Source organism: Alosa sapidissima, chromosome 3, assembly GCF_018492685.1.
Source record: "Alosa sapidissima isolate fAloSap1 chromosome 3, fAloSap1.pri, whole genome shotgun sequence".
Classification (NCBI taxonomy): Eukaryota; Metazoa; Chordata; class Actinopteri; order Clupeiformes; family Clupeidae; genus Alosa; species Alosa sapidissima.
In genome coordinates, this window is record NC_055959.1 from 8529203 (window position 1) to 8546731 (window position 17529).

General features: G+C 40.5%; 1 protein-coding gene across 5 annotated transcripts in view; it reads left to right on the forward strand.

Moving 5' to 3' along the window:
* Positions 1–17529, forward strand: part of myo15aa (myosin XVAa) — a 73504-nt gene that overhangs the window by 26688 nt on the left and 29287 nt on the right. For 4 of the 5 annotated variants that reach the window (XM_042087779.1, XM_042087781.1, XM_042087780.1 and 1 more), the window contains exons 2-19: positions 1886–1968; positions 2164–2227; positions 2390–2499; positions 2630–2704; positions 3441–3531; positions 4068–4171; positions 4470–4533; positions 4756–4869; positions 5816–5977; positions 6799–6912; positions 15633–15691; positions 15788–15911; positions 16065–16160; positions 16270–16401; positions 16558–16683; positions 16800–16877; positions 16987–17141; positions 17276–17321. In XM_042087779.1, coding sequence (XP_041943713.1) covers positions 1886–1968; positions 2164–2227; positions 2390–2499; positions 2630–2704; positions 3441–3531; positions 4068–4171; positions 4470–4533; positions 4756–4869; positions 5816–5977; positions 6799–6912; positions 15633–15691; positions 15788–15911; positions 16065–16160; positions 16270–16401; positions 16558–16683; positions 16800–16877; positions 16987–17141; positions 17276–17321 — 1797 coding nt within the window. Of the gene's footprint in view, positions 1–1885; positions 1969–2163; positions 2228–2389; positions 2500–2629; positions 2705–3440; positions 3532–4067; positions 4172–4469; positions 4534–4755; positions 4870–5815; positions 5978–6798; positions 6913–15632; positions 15692–15787; positions 15912–16064; positions 16161–16269; positions 16402–16557; positions 16684–16799; positions 16878–16986; positions 17142–17275; positions 17322–17529 lie in introns of those variants that run through there. The other variant, XM_042087782.1, reaches the window with a different exon arrangement.

A 17529-nucleotide genomic window follows, 5' to 3' on the forward strand; every position in this document is an offset into this window, starting at 1 on the left:
CCTAATCTGCGCAATGCATCATTCATCTCACCTCTTCAGAGGCAAAACATGTATGAACAAAACACTAGTCAGGTGGAGCAACAACCTCAAGTATCTTCTCCATTTCTTGGGAGTGCTTTACAAAACCCACTACTACGTAATGCCTCATACATCTCCCCTTTGCAGAGAGCACAAGCAGAAGCACAAGTGTCCTCATCTCCGACTGGTCAGTTAGGACTCCTCTCAAATGCATTAAACAATCCTCATCTCAGAGGGAAATCCTTTCAGCTGCCAGATGGAACAATCGTAACACGCCCAGAGAACAAAACAGAGAAAGCCACACCATCACTTTTGTCAAATGCTCTGCAGAACCAAAATCTTCGTAAGGCAACTTACAGGCTCCCCGATGGAACACTTATTACAAGAAATGAGGTGGTGCAAACACCTTTAACTTCACCACTTCTGTCCAGTGCCCTTCAAAATGCCAGTGTTCGAAAAGCTACATACAGGTTACCTGATGGGTCCATCTTAACTCTTGCTCCTGAACAAACTGAAGAAGAACAGTCCTCATCAAAAATAGGGAGTGCATTGAGTGCAAACCTTAAGAGAGGATACAAACTTCCTGACATGTCTTTCCTTTCCAAAAAACAACCACAGCAGCCCTCTTCTCCACTTCTGTCAAGTGCTCTACAAAATGCTAGTCTTCGTGGTGCTACTTACCGACTACCAGATGGAACACTTTTGACACAACAGCCTGAAGAAGAAAAACAATCATTTTCTCCTTATCTCTCAGGTGCTTTGCAGAATGCTAACCTTCGTGCAGCATCCTACAGACTCCCAGATGGATCACTTTTGTTAAAAAAGCCAGGACAAAAAGAGCAAGCCACACCCTCAAAGCTCTCCAGTGCACTCTTGAATCAAAACATGCGAAAAGCTAACTATAAGTTACCTGATGGATCGATAATCACAAAGAAGCAGGCTCCCCAAACCAGTCAAGCATCATCTTCATTCCTGTCAAGTGCCCTGCTGAATCCTAATTTACGGAAAGCATCATTCAAGCTGGGAGGCTCACCATTAGACCCATCTGGAAGGTATGCTGTTGTAACACCTCAGGTTCAGGGAATGCAACCTGGGGAACACTGGGCCCACAATCATACAGTTGATACAGATGGTCAGCTGCCTGATGATGTTTGGTCTGCAGAGAGGGTCCTCCCTCATGGAACTGTGCAAAATCTCACAAAATGGTCCATGTACAGGGATGAAGAACTGTTGGACCCTAGCATTCCTCCATTCATCGGACAAGAGTCAGATGGCACAGTACCACAGTGGGCACCTGACAGGGAAGGGGAACCTGAAGGGCACTGGTATGACAAGGTAACCCACAAATGAGTGGTCAGCATTGCAGTAGTATCACTTACAGCTGATGGATGACAACTCTGTATACTGTATTTGCATTTACTGTATTGTCATTTAACTGTAGTTAGAGATCTTCATCAAATATAAATGACAGATGTTATATTGGTATCAACTAATCTGAATTCAAGTTGTAAAGTATTACCAATGTACTGTGCTTACCACAAGTTAAAGGCATCCTATGCAAGTGTTTTACTTATTAGCTTCAAAGCTTCAATGTCATTTTGATGGTAAATGAATTTGTAATAGGGAGAAAGGCGCGTCTTCCCAGCTGTACCCTACCCATCTACAGTACAGAGAACCAGCCTTGCAACTTCGCTCTCCCCCGACATTTGTACAGTGTAAATTTTTTTTAATAAAATTGGGTAAATTACTGTAAGCAGTTCTACATAGCTTGAAAAAAGAGAAGTATTCAAAAATTAAAGTCGAAATATTTATGAATGTTATTAGTGCTAGTATAGCATACACTCTTTTGTTATGATTTTCCCCACAGATGTACTCCATCCGCAGCCTCCCCACCATGCGGTACAGGGAGCAGGCTGAGGAGGATGGGATCGAAGATATGACCCAACTAGAGTAAGTCTGTTCCCGCAAAATTAAAAAATAACAAAAAAAATTGCACTCAAAATGTTCTGAACTAATAGCCATTACCCTTTAATTACTTGTGTCTATTGCATTCAGAAATTGTTTTCATGTCTGAGAAGATGCTGTTTTCATTTAAACTATGCTTGAAATACAGTTGTATAATTATGAGATTCTTTTCACCACCAGAGAACTACATGAAGGGGCCGTTTTGATAAATTTGAAGAAGAGGTTTGAACGTGAATTGATTTACGTAAGGATTTGAATCAACATAGACTTGCTGGTCATTCACACTGATGTTTTGATTTCTGTGTTATGTTGTTATGGTTTTGTGCACATATTTCTGTATTCTTTTAGGCTTGTATTGTACAGCAGAAAGTCAATAATATGGTTATTTTTTTCATTCTCTGCCTAGACGTACATTGGAAGTATACTAGTGTCTGTGAATCCCTACAAGATGCTTAACATTTATGGGACCGACATGGTGCTGCAACACAAAGGACATGCTTTGGGGTCAAATCCCCCGTGAGTTTCATCACATAAACTCCATAACTGATAAAAAAGAAGAAAGAACTCTTTCTGTAGTTACTGTCCACTTCTATTATTTGATTACTATGATCGATATTATTTAAGTCTGTGTTTTGCTTCTCGGCAGGCATCTTTTTGCTATTGCAAATGTCTCTTACACAAAAATGATGGATGCCAAACAGAACCAGTGCATTATCATAAGGTAAGTTTGGGTAATATGCATACACTACAGTTCACATCCAGGTACACTTGCTAAATCCTTGCCATTAGTGTCTTAAATCTCCATGCAAACTGCCCAAAGAATGTGCTTTAGGAGGATTAAGAACATTTAGCCCCTGAGTGATACTCCCAGGATCCTCTTGTAGCCTTTTACAGTATTAAACTGTCAACGTCAGCTCTACTTGACACAGCTGATCACCTGGAACACTTTGAACCAGGTTTTGAAGGAGACACCGGTAAGGAAAGACTACTGGCGTCTGGGCCAGGGTTGTACCCTCAGATCATGTCACTGTGTGAAAGGCACCCATTGCCACCGCAGGGAAATTGGCACGTCCTACACATTCCAGGGCTCAGTTTCACCTTTGTCCGATGATCAGAAAAGTACCTCATTAGTGAAGTGCTGCGATGAAGACGAAGACGAACTGAGACTTTGAGTTTGAAGTCCCCCAGCCAATTTGCCTAATTGGGGTGCTTAGCTAGTAAAGGCATAATCCGCAATAGGTGTTTCTACTCTACAAACAGTGGTCAAACCTACTTTGTTAGTAGAGTACAAGTGACATCATATATCCATTGTACTATGCATAATCTGTGCCTGCATAGAAGAAAAATACATCCTAAACATTTTTATCCTAATTTATCCAAATGAGAGCCCTTCGTTTCCCTGATTTATACTGTTTCAGTGATATTTGATTGGTGTAATTTTTGTTGTTTTTTTTCAGTGGGGAAAGTGGTGCTGGAAAAACTGAGGCCACCAAGCTGGTTCTGCGTTATTTAGCTGCGATACACCACAAGCGCAACATCACTCAGCAGGTCAGAGGAAACGCCTGTGCACATTTATTAATTTGGGAAATGTTCAGATCGAATATGTGTGTGAATGAGAGGCTAACCTGTCATTTTCCGTTTATTTCACCTGTTTTGATCCTGACACAGATTGAGGTATTATACTATACTGAGTGCTGCTTGCAGTGTGACTGTCAAGACTACAGCATGCCTGCAGACCTTTTAAAGGAGAATTTAGGCGATTTTTCACATAGATCTTAAATGTTCTTGAAAACCTGAAAACAATCAATTTTTTTTTTTAATAATGACAGTACTCTGTGACCTTGAGAAATGGATATCTATGAGAAAAATCGCCGGAATTCTCCTTTAACTATACAATGCATGGGCTTGAGTTTATAGCTTGCTATTAATTCAAATTAGTCCTGGAATATTAACTCTGTTCTGACTATTTTTTCAATTATTAATAAAAAAAAATATATGTGGTAAATGCCAACATGATCGTGTTTGTTAAGATGTTTTTGAATTTAAGAGATAAATTAACTTGCTATTTGTATTCATCTGTCTAGATTCTTGAAGCAGCTCCTTTGTTAGAATCATTTGGAAATGCCAAAACTGTGAGAAACGACAACTCAAGTCGCTTTGGAAAGTTTGTGGAGATCTTCATGGAGGAGTAAGTATGACTGAAAGGCTTTGCATTATGTATTACTCTGTGCAGATAAGGATTTGACGGGGGTTTGAAACCGATAAACATGCCCGCTCCCTAGGTGTTCTGTTGCTTTAAATGGTTCATGGCTCATGGGACCCAGATTCATATGATATGCCGTCTTCAGTAGCTGTGGGTAGAATACGATCGGGTGTATTTTTTGCTGCCATTTGGTGCCTAAAGTGCTTGACTGTGTCCTTCCACGCGAGAGCAGTGGACTATAGGGATGATTGATGATGTCCTTTTTCTGCATTATTTAACCAAGGGGTATAATCAGTGGTGCCATAACCTCACAGTATCTCCTTGAGAAGTCCAGGATTGTGTTTCAGGTGTGGTAAGCTCATTATACAGTTTTATTTGCATTCTGCTCAGATTTAAAGGTGCCCTCATTGATGTAGAGAGATGTGTAGTGTGGAAAAAATGAACTGAACTGAACTGAATTTCACCCTAATTTGTTTGTTTATTATTTATTTGACTTTAACTATGCTGACAATTAAAGAAAAGAAAAACGACAGTTGTTAATCTGGGATGTGTTATTTTTCTTATTCAAGGCCAAAGATGAACGAAACTATCACATTTTTTATGAGATGCTGGCAGGCCTCCCCTCACAACAAAGACGGACCTTCTACCTCCAAGAGGCAGAAACATACTATTATCTCAACCAGGTAAAACTAGACAAGCTCTGTACCTTTGGAGACATAGTGAATCAGAACTAACCTGAGCAGAAGTGATAATAAACTGCAGCATATTGGTGTTAAAATAACACAATGTAGAAATTCCCACTTTTACAAATTTTCAATATACTGGGTACCCATTTAGCACTAAGGGGTGCAACGCAATACAGAGGTAATCAAAATAGAGACTCCATTCTCCTTATTGTAGAAGTCAGTGTGGCAGCAAAGTGAGTTTGAAACCATAATTTTAAGGAAAAAGAAAAACAGGACTGCCATTTCACAATTGGGTTGGTTTGACATTGATTTGATGATATCATTGTTTTACCGGAAGGCCAAGGTGTCTTTGCAAAAGAAAGCAAATTCTTATGAGATACCTATCCTCAATTTGAATAATCCCGACTGAATGTTGCAGATGGTATGGTACTTTTAAAGCAACACAATGTAGTTATTTTACCTTAGAATAATGGCTTCAAACTCATTTTAGTGCTACATTGACTTACAATACAGAGAATGGAGTCTCTGACATTGGCAATGTGCGCCTGGAATGCTTGATATTGTGCTAACGTTGTAGTGCAGGGGTTTTCAACTGATTGTTGACCAGGGACCACCATTTTGACTAATTACGTAACCCCGGCCAGGACCACCAGTGAATAAAAATACTGATTCCCTCATTGAAATTATATTACTGAATCCATGGTTAGGGACCACCAGCAATGTCCTTACGGACCACAAGTGGGCCATGGAGGGTGTAGGAGACCCTTTTCATTGGGTACCACCTTGCCGAAAATGGGATTCTAACGTTGTGTTACTTGAATTGTATTGACTATGAATACTTGAATTACTTGACTATGAATTGTCTCAGACATGGCTGATACACTTAGTGAGAATGTGCACTGAGTGAATGAAAGATCTCTCTCTGACCTCTGACCTGGTGTAGGGAGGAGACTGTGAGATCCAGGGGAAGAGTGACGGAGAGGACTTCCGCAGGCTCATCAGCGCCATGGAGATACTACACTTCAGTGTCGAAGACCAGGGCAACATCTTCAGGGTCCTATCCTCCATTCTGCACCTGGGAAACGTATTCTTTGAGAGATATGAGGTATCAATGTAAATAAATTCAGTTTCATCTGTTTGTCAGTAATAACCGATAACTAACCGATTCCGGTGTTACATGGCAACTGGTACCCATGTTAACTGGCTGCGTTAGTGACGTTTCACGAGTGATGACGTTTCTTTGACAGATGTGGACGCTTGCAGATTTGTCACTTTCTGATGGAAACTGGAGACGAACAAATACAAATATGCATGACATAATATGGCTTGGGCAACGGTTGCATGATAACATGGTAGCCAGATAACATGAACAGCTATGTTAACTTGTTACAATGATAATAACATTAGCTGACTTCTTTTAATTATACAATTTAAGTCAATTTCTGTGAGCGCCGTCAGCTGGTTTGTGGCGCAAGCAGGTAGACGTCTGATTATCAAGCAAACAGTTCAATTTATTCGTGGTTGGATACCCACGCAAAGTTAATTTATGCTATTTAGGTGTTTGTTTTTTTGGGTGGCATATTCATGGTCCAGTGCATGTAGTACTACACAATTTTGACTTTTAAACGTCATGCATATTTGTGTTCGTCTCTAGTTTATATCAGAAAGTGACAAACCTGCAAGTGGCCACATCTGTGAAAGACTCGTCATCAATCATGAAACGTCATCAACGCAGCCAGTTAACATGGGAGCCAGTTGCCATGTAACACCGGCATTTCTGATAGCTCTTGAACAGTTTAATTAGATAGATAGATCAGCCATAACATCCTTGAATTGTGTATACATCTTTTTAAGGTTCTTTGTTACAAAATGACACTCTTGTTGTATTGTGAGTGTGATCTTTTTGTGTTTTTGGTTAACCCACAGACTGACTCTCAGGAAGTTGCGTCGGTGGTGAGCGCTCAGGAGATACGTGTGGTGGCTGAACTTCTTCAGATCTCTCCCGAGGGCCTGCAGAAGTCCATCACCTTTAAAGTCACGGTACGGCACATGTTCTTAACCCCCATTTAGAGCCACAGGTGAACTCAAGCACCCTGACCATCTCACATGGCCCCCTCTCTCTCTCTGCACGTGTTCTTAACCCCCATTTAGAGCCACGGGTGAACTCAAGCACCCTGACCATCTCACATGGCCCCCTCTCTCTCTCTCTGTCTCACTGTCTCTCTGTCTTTCAAGTCAAGAAGTCTACACCAAAGGAAACCTGAATCACGGTTTTTGCTTCCACTTTCTATCGCACCTTCTCGCAGTCTCACAGATCATGTTCTACAGACAGACTATCTAGCAGCATTGTCCCCCAGTTTCCCATTTCCAAATGGAGCTCTCTCATTTCTGCTCATCCTGAAGGCAAGACGTACAGTATTTATAGTGGTGAGAACATGTCTGTGTCGGAAAGCAAAAAAAGGATTATGTAAATGAGACAATTAAGTATTTCTTCACTTGTTTTCTTACTAGTCTATTGTTCTGCCTGTTGGTCTTATTTCATAATTTAAGGTATGATCTTAATTTAAGATGAAATGACATTTGCATAACGGAAAATTAAATGACAAAGTTTCCAAGTGAAGAAGACAGATAAACTGACCGCCTTATGTACCTGGAAACACTGGTTACCTCCAGGAAGACCTGATTATGATGACATGATGCCAAGTATCAGCACCATGTGTGCTGTTGTAAACGTCGTAAAGTCACTGGAAAGACAAACCGATAAGTTTGCTGGCAAAACGTTTCGGTGTGTCTGCTTGGCTAGCTCCAGACAATGCATATATAAGCTCTAAATCCTCCAGATGGAATAACAGCAGAGAGTTAATTGGCGTAGTTAAGCAGGGTGCAGCACCATGGTAACGTGTGAAACACGATCAGGGGATACCCTGAGTCTAGAGCTGTGGAGAGATGCTCAGTGTGTGTGTGTCAAGTCAAGTCAAGTCAAGTTTATTTATATAGCACATTTCATACACAGAGGTCATTCAATGTGCTTTACATAAACAAAACCAAACGATAATAACAAATAAAAGCATAGAAGGGCAATATAGTCAAAGAATAGTTAAAAGGTAAAGATCATAATAAAAAGAAAACATAAAACACAAGGTAAAATCATTTAAAAATAAAGAATAATTAGTAAGCAAAAACAAAGGCAAAAGTAGTAAAAAAAGTAATAAAAGACAAAGTAGAATAATTATCAAGGCAGATTCAGAATTTGTAACTCGGCACAGTTAGCAGAAAGCGTCTGAGAACAGTTTGGTCTTAAGTCTAGATTTAAAACTGGCTACAGTTGGGGCCTTTTTAATGTCATCCGAAAGTTGGTTCCACAGCTGAGCCGCATAGCAACTAAAAGCTGCTTCACCATGTTTAGTTCTAACTGTAGGTTTTACTAGCAGGTTTTTCACCTGGGACCTGAGAGGACGAGAAGGTGTGTACTGCTGAAGCATGTCTGACAAGTATTTAGGTCCTGCTCCATTTACTGATTTATAAACAAGCAATAGTGCTTTAAAGTCAATTCTGTGACTTACTGGAAGCCAGTGCAAGGACTTAAGAATTGGAGTAATGTGGTCAGTTCTTTTAGTTTTTGTTAGAGTCCTAGCTGCTGCATTTTGTATCACCTGAAGCTGTTTAATAGTCTTTTTAGGAAGGCCTGTGAACAGTCCATTGCAGTAATCAACCCTGCTGGAGATAAATGCATGAATGAGTTTTTCTAAGTCATGTTTTGACATCAGCCCTCTGAGTTTGACAATATTTTTGAGGTGGTAAAAAGCTGATTTAGTTATCGCTTTCATGTGTGTGTGTGTGTGTGTGTGTGTGTGTGTGTGTGTGTGTGTGTGTGTGTGTGTGTGTGTGTGTGTGTGTGTCTGTGTCTGTGTGTGTGTGTGTGTGTTAGTGTGTGTGTGGTATGTGTTTGTGTGTGCGTGTGCACTCACGTCACATGGAGGTGACCGCTAGTGTTCCCCTGCTTGAGTCCTCAGGGGATCTGCGGGAGAGGCTGAGGCAGAAAGTGACCATGGGGGGGCAGAAGAGGAGTCCATAAGACAAACAGGTCTTCCTCCATAGCAAAGAGGCGAGGCTGTGTTTCCCACAACTTGGGCAGAACTTTGACTAAGAGCTTGGCAAAAAGAATTTACTCATACTGAAACAATCAAGTCTTCATGGGGTACTGGGATTTATTTTATGTTTAGGCTTACTACAGATGAGAGTCAATTTTATATTCAATATCACCATGAAATACGTAGTTGTACAGCTGAAAGTCACACATTTAAACACTGATGGACATACTTACAGCATGTTGTGGGGAGCTTCCATTAATAATTCAAGATAGTTTCGGCACGCTATCACATAGCTAGCTACAACATGTACAAGCATGCATTATTAGCAAACAGAAAATACACACATTTACATAGCAACACACATGTAAGCTTTTTTTGTTTTTTACAAACCTAGTGACTTTATTGTTTCCTTCTTTGAATACATGCTGCAGTGTCCTGTTGGTCCCCCTGTGTTATTCCTCTTGATGTAGATTAGAGTGGGTGATCCTTAAAATCCAGAGGTATCTTTTCAGTGTGCTTAAAAATTACAAAAAGTCAGCAAAATATTGGACCCTTCAGCACCTCTTTTCAAGTTCCCATCATGTAGAGAAGAAAAAGAGCAGTACAGTATTTCCGTATCATCTGCAGGTTGACTTTCCATGTCAGTTCTTTCATCGACCCCCTCAGTCTTTCCGAATCCTGCCTTTACACCCTATTCATACGATCCTCCCGCCGGCGTCCAGTTGCACTCTCAGCGTTTGCCCTAATAGCCGCAGCCTGCAGCCAGAACGCATCAGTGTTTACAGCTCTGTGCTCATGTTGAAATGTGCAACAGTGTTTTGGCCAAAACTCACTCCTGCCCATTGCTGTGACACCACCACTGCCGCCGCTAAGGGCCGGGCCTGTGGGCAATTTACTTAATTTGAGTAATTAGGGAAACGGGTCCTTCCCTATGTAACAGGAGAAGACGCGCAGCTAAAGTCATTTCCCTCTCTCAGCTGGATTGGATGGACTGCGGGGCTGACTCTTTTCACTGTCTCATGCCACGGGCCTTCGCTTATCTGATGAAGCCCAGGAAGCAGGGCTCAGGCTTGCCATGACATCAGAGAAAACTAGGGCTGTCAAGTTGTTTTTTTTTTTTTTTTAATCGTGATTAATCGCATGGAATTGTATTCTTAATCGCGATAAATTTAATAAATTAGGCCTAAATATTCTAATCTGTTGGAATGTTACACAAATTAATGATTTTTAAATACGACAAGGTTATTTTACATATCAGCAAACTTCTACAGCATTGCTGCTGATTCATTTTTTTGGGAATTTTGACAATACCAAATAGACTAAAAATAGACTGTTTGCCTTCAAGTTCATGGGCTGTATTTTGGACACCAGCGCATGGCGTAAAACTTGTTTTCCACCCGCACAAAGTTTAATTCGGTATTTTGCACGTTTATTTTTTAAACATTGCGCCCAGGGGTGTGGCAATTAACAACCTAGGGAGGGACCTGGCGCGTTGTCTAAAAATCGCTATCGTACACCACCTAAACCTGGTCAGAAGTCAATGGTGAGTTGTTCATATGCTATTTTAAGGGCGCATGTCAACAGTCATATTGGCAGGTGCACGCACCATCCTTCTATCATTCTTGAACGCACACCAGCGCACGTCCATGCAAAGCATTACAAATTGCACAATTACAATGGGAAACATAATTAGAATAAAGATATTACGAAATACTGTACATCTCATGATGAGTAATTATTGTCATTAGTTGTCATTGTCATATTAGTCATTATGTCACGAGATACAGTATAAGCAACTCCTCTGCAGGATAAATGTTGTTTTATTCAGTCATTTGAGCAATATTAGGGTAAGCTTTTTCCAGCCTATGTTTTCGATGGTAACCCATTGTCAGTCAATAGTGAAAGTAACTGCATATAACTGTCTTCGTTGACTGACACCTTGGTGAAGTTAGTTTCACTTTGCCAATGAGTTCAAATAATAGACGAGTGCAAATGCGTGAAGGCTATGCTAGGTTTTAGTAAAGCATGGTTTAAGAATGACTATTCCATACGGTCTTGCAAGCAGCCTCCTTCAAATGTGCCGTTGAATGCCAAAATACCGATGCATTTATTTGACATATCACGCTTTGCGCCGTTAAAGGGAATGACAGATGTCATTCTCATTGGTTTAAATGATGTTACGCCCCAAACGCACCCATATGACTGATTTAAAAAACCTAGGAGCACCTTGTTGCACCATGCGCTCCACGTTTGATAACGAAACCCCTCCCAATGTGAACTGGACATCCTACTAAATTTGAATAGACTTTTGACGAGTGACGATGCACTTTAGAATGTCATGATAGGGCCCCATGTCAGCTAATAGATAAGAATCAGATCTTTTCAATGAAGGTTGACATTTATTGACCATAATCGACAATACAGAATATGATGTTGCGTGAATAATGCATACAGAACACATTATGTGATTTCACATTATGTTATTATTATTTTTTTTAAATATTTTTTTGGCCTTTTAATGACAGGACAGTGGAGAATGACAGGAAGTGAGCGGGAGAGAGAGTCTGGGGTGGGATACAGAAAGGACCACGGGGCGGGAATTGAACCCGGGTCGCCGGTGTACAGTGCAGGTGCCCCAGCCAGTTGCACCACGGCTGGGGCCACATCATGTTCTTTTTAAAATAATGGACAGACATTAGTCATTTGTGCAAAATATGATTTTGGGAAATTGCTTTGATAATTTGCTGAAGTGTCAACAGGCTGTACATGCGCTCTGGAGAGCAAAGATGAAATCTGCCATCAAACACGGAAAAGCTTTACTCACCTAGCACCGACATAACAGGAAGGGAATTACATAAGCATCATGATTGTTTTCACTCTGTGGACTATAACATACTTCAACTCGGCCTATCATTGTCATTATGATAGCACTATCTCAACACCACTGCTTCGGACAATGCAATTGCTTCGGACAAGACCAGTGATGTATATTCCACAATCTTAAAGATATACTAACTGGTAGGATTACTGTCCTCTGTTTTGTTTGTTTAGAGGGAACTTCACTGAATTCACTGACAAACCATCAGAGGTGGAAAGTAACGAAATACATTTACTCACGTTACTGTATTGAGTAGTTTTTCTGTGTATTTTGTATTTTTTAAGTAGTTTATAAAATCGGTATTTTAAATTTTACTTGATTACATTTTGAGTGAAGTATTGTACTTCGCTACATCAAAAATCCCATCCGTTACTTGAGTAAAAAAAAAAGTTAAGACTAACGAAAACAGAAAAAAAAAATCGTGCCCTAAACCATAGCCTAGTGATAATGATCAGCATGTAGCCTACAACAGAACATGAATCAAGCTGGCGCAATGCTGTCTTTCTGAAAGTGATGGAGATGGAGCTGGATCACGAGATGCATCAGATTAGCCTAACCTATGAAAGTGTATTTTCCGCTATTCCAATGGGTTGTCTCAGTTCGTTTTAGCACCAATGATTGCGGAGATATTCAAGCAAACACCATGGGATTTCGTGTTTTGACGTTTGTGCTCACCTTTCTTTGGAAAGAAGTTTATTAGCAGTTGTTTCCCCTCATGTTGATGTCTCTCTTTTTCCTGTTTTGGCCTTTGTTTTTAGTAACCTTACTTGGCTTTCTTGGAGAAAGACATTGCACCAGCAGCACAACAATTAGCGGTCCACTAGCGATGCTCAACTAAATAAACAAAAGATAACCTACCTTATGAATCGTGCAGGTGGACTAAACCATTTAGCTCTTTAGCAAGGGAGAGTGAGAGTGACCTTAGACCAGTGTTTCTCAAACTTTTTTTCTGGGGACCCACTTTTTAAAAATGACAGACTATCGCGACCCAACTCGTGACTGTGGTAGTTAACAAACTAGATAGTTTTCACTATGTTTTGTATACAAAATCCAGTCAGTCAAACTTTACATTTCGTCTGACATTCATTTTGACATTTCAATTTTAAGTTAAAATATTCAGGTAAAATAAATATATGGTGGAAATAAGTATTGAACGCTTTTTTGTTTTTCAAATTTGTTTTTCAGTAATTAGCCTAAACTTCCAGTGAGTAGGCCCTATATTCGAAATTTTCGAGTAGGCTAACCAAGCTTATATTAATTTGCACAGATAGAAAGGATAACTACTCTCTAACTACTTACAGATTCCAGCTTGTTCCTTCCCTTTCCTTGCCTTAGTGCTTTTTCTTAGCGTGTTCAATACTTTTTCCCTGTGTTATTCCACTTCATTACACATGACTCTACTTATGGAGTTGTTTGGATTTTTTATGTGTGGATTACCTGAGTTATTACTAATGCCTGGTGAAAATGTTGTGCCCCCTGTATTCCACTTTTCAAGGGCCCTCTCCTCCATTGGGGCCCTATACTTCCCACTTTCCCCCACCAGTTAGACACCCTTTAATCTGCTGAACCTTCTGCTCATTTCCAAATATAAAAAAAACTCTCTGCAACTCAACATTGGCCTGCCTGCCTCAGCTGCCTGTGAGGGGCTTTTCAGTTGTGCTGCAGGGTTGTGCACAATTCGAATTGCAATTCTGCTTCCTGTTTGCTACCTCAATTGAAATGAAAGAGAAATTCAAGAATTGAATTGGAATTTAAGAGCCAGTTTCAATTCAATTCTGGAATTTTGCACAAGCCTGTTGTGCTGGATTACTGTTCACTGCAAAGCGACTCAAGGATGAGTGCAACTAACTTTGAAAATCAACTACTGCTCAAACTTAAAGGAGCCCTCCGGTGATTTTTCACATAGATCTCCATTTCTCAACGTCCTTATCAGGCAAGTACCTCCCACTCGGCGGCCATATTGCAACACTTTTTGGGCACTTATCGTGCATCTACTTCGGCAGAAATGCGTGTGCGTAAGCCTTCACGACACCAATCTTGCTCCAGCAGCGAGATCACAACAGATGATTGGCACGATGTCTTCACAGCACACCACTTGATTGGTTCAATGTATTTTACAACACACCACATGATTGGCTCAATGTATTCACATGTCAGCGTTTTGCCATGGAAGGGTTGTGATATGTGTAGACAACTGCCATATTGGCGTTACAAACTAACCCCATGCATTAGGCCTACTATGGAGGATTTTTTGAGTGCTGTATCTCCTCATTAGAAAGTCTCTGGTAAAACTAGTTGTTCTGATACTAAGTAACTTTTACTTAAAGTACATTTTAAATGAACTACTTTTTACTTTTACTTGAGTACATTTTCAGATCGGTATTTTAACTTGTACTTGAATAATATTTCATCAAGGTATTGGTACTTTTACTTGAGTACAATATTTTTGTACTTTTTCCACCTCTGCAAACCATAGCCACCCCCCCCCCCCCCCACACACACACACACACACACACACACACACACACACACACACACGCACACACACGCACACACACACACACACACTCACACCAGTGCAAGGCTAAAGCCTACTTTTACAGTATTTGGGAGTGAAATCTAGATGTGAGATGGCAAAGGGATTAACACTGTCTTCAAGCGAGGCCGCTGATCTGACAGGTTGTGTTTACCGTGCCTGGCGTGCCGAGCAGAGAGGCAGCGTGGAGGCTTTCAGTGAGAGCTGTATCATTTCCACCCATCTGTTGATGGCACATCTCATCAGCCCCTAATCCAGTGTCTTTGCCTGGCTTCAGGCTTCAGTTCACCAGTAGTTTTTTTGTTTGTCAGACAGCCCCCACGCAGCAGGTTTTAATCCGAGCTCTCCCTCTGGACTAACAGGAGAAATACACTTTATCCTTTTTGCCACCACACCAATTTTGTTGTCTTTATTTTATTTTTTGAGATTATGCAAGACCATATGACTAGTTGTTGGCTGGTGTGAATGCGTTCAATTCCTCATGTGCATCTATTAGTGTGTGTTTATGTTCATTGTCATATTTGTGTTCTCATATCATGTTCGTCTCACACCGTACTCCATACATGCTGTTGTACCATAACCGTGCAGGCGTATCCATTTCAAGTTGCTGACTTTACAAAAAGCCCTGTGAACATGATCTGCCCCACTAATGGTTTTATTTGCTCTTATTGTTTTAATTGCCCTAATTGTATGCTGCTCAATTATCTAACCATCATAGGTTCCATTTTCGCAGTGCCAACTACTACTCTGCTGTTTCTTTCAACTGCTGTGCGATTGGTTTTTAATGATTGCAACCAATAATTTGAAATGCTGAAATAACTCGAGTCTGTTTAAAGTCCTTCATTTCATCCACAGAGTTTACATTTCATAATCCCCTCAAGTGTGTTTACTGGGGTGGGCAGTGTAGGGTTTCAAGGACACAGGTAGTACTGGAGCGATAACCGAAATATCTTGTATCAAAGATGCCTATCTTTCCTCAAGTATCAAATAGATACTGTACCTCTTCCTGGTGCCCATTGTACAACTGCTCTGTCCATGTCTGCCAGTTCAACTACAGGAAGCCAAGGTCTGACCACACTGTACTGTACACATGTTCTGGTCAGCATTGCAGATACTCATTTCCAGTTATAGTCTGTCTGAAACATTCTTCTCATTGGGTTCTTGGTCGAAGCTACAAATAATAGTGTTTTTGTTAAGATATATTATTACCAGTTTAGAGATATAATTTAAAAGGTTGATTCTTCATTCACCACAGGAAACAATGAGGGAGAAGATCTATACCCCTGTGACGGTTGAAAGTGCAGTTGATGCCAGGTAAACGTTCACATTCGGAATTCAGAGTTTTCAGTGTGTTTGTGAGAAAACTTTAATATTGAGCTAATGGCACATTTCCAACTTTGAAAACACCAGAGATGCCATTGCCAAGATCTTGTACTCCCTTCTGTTCAACTGGCTGACAGACCGTATCAACAAGTTGGTTCACCCACGAAATGACGCATTGTCTATCTCCATACTTGACATCTATGGATTTGAGGTAATCTGGGTTAACATCAAATGCACCTGACCATACACAGAGAAATGCTGTTGTTATTTTCTGTGTTGTGTATTTTGACTTCACATCCTGAAGCAACTCACCATGTCATGAAAAGAAATTGTTTTCTGTCCTGCTTTGTCTGTTCTTTCACAGGACCTTAACTTCAACAGCTTTGAGCAGCTTTGCATAAATTATGCAAACGAATACCTTCAATTCTTTTTCAACAGGATAGTGTTCAGAGAAGAACAAGTAAGCCCACTCTTCTTATGATAATCTCCTTAGAATTGGATTCCCTTATGCATATAGCCCACGTTTTCATCATAAAACTTAAATTTTTCTCTCCATAATTTCCTCCCAGGAGGAATACAGCAGAGAGCAAATTAACTGGCAGGAGGTTCCTTTCAGCAACAACCAGGACTGCATTGACATCATAGCAGCAAAACCCCATGGGATTCTCAGAATCCTTGATGACCAGAGCGGTTTTCCTCAGGTAGTCAACATGTTTCTTCTTCTTTTTCTTCTTTTTTACAGCTTCATGGGCTCATTTCTGTGAAATGTATGTTTTGTTTTGTTATTTCTTTTGGATGTCGTTTTCATCCACATTCATTTTTTAAAACTTGCTTCTTGTTTGTTAATTTGTTAACAGGCAACAGACCACACATTCCTTCAAAAATGTCACTATCACCATGGCAACAATCCCTTGTATGTAAAGCCAAAAATGCCTCTTCCTGAGTTCACCATCAAACACTATGCTGGAAAAGTTACTTACCAGGTACAGTATCAACCACAACCTTCAACCGCAGAGGCTAAAAAGTCAGCTTAAAGCACAATCAGGCAAACGTATTTGTTCCACACATTATCAGCCAACTTGTGACATCCTTTTTGCAGGTCCACAAGTTTTTAGACAAAAACTTTGACCAGGTGCGTCAGGAGGTGCTCGACCTTTTCATTCAGAGTAAAAACAAGGTGAGGAAACCTGTCTCTCTGTTATCATTCTTTTTGAATTATTTCTGGCGCTATGAACATGAGCCGCAGGAGTGTGTAAGGTGTTCCTGTCTTCCTCTCTTTCACTCAGATGGTGTCTAATCTGTTTGTGAGCTACGCCGAGATCCTTGGGCAGCAGAGGACACATGTGAGGAAGAACAGCACGGTGACTCGGCGCTACCAGGCCTCAACAGTCGCTGCCAAGTTTCAGCTCTCCCTTATGGAGCTCATAGAGAAGATCGAGAGGTCTGGAGATTATCTCTACAATCCACTACTGAGTCTTTCATGCATACAAATGTGAAGCATTTCTGTTGATGCACAGCCAATAAAGATGTAATGTGATTTATTCACTGTTGTTTTTTTTTTTGTTTTTTTTGCAGATGTAACCCCTTTTTTGTTCGTTGTATCAAGCCAAACCATAACAAGGTATGATGTAGTTTAATGTAAAAAACAAATCAAGACTATTATACTGCTCTTCACAATGCAAGTAGAACGCTCCATTGGCTTGAATGGGATTTCCCAAAGTTCTACCGGTCATTATTTTCGCCTAAGGACCTCTAAATAATGACCGCTGTCAATGGCAACGGATCTCATTCAAAAGTGAAGGCAGACAGTTGATCAGCTGTGTTCTTAG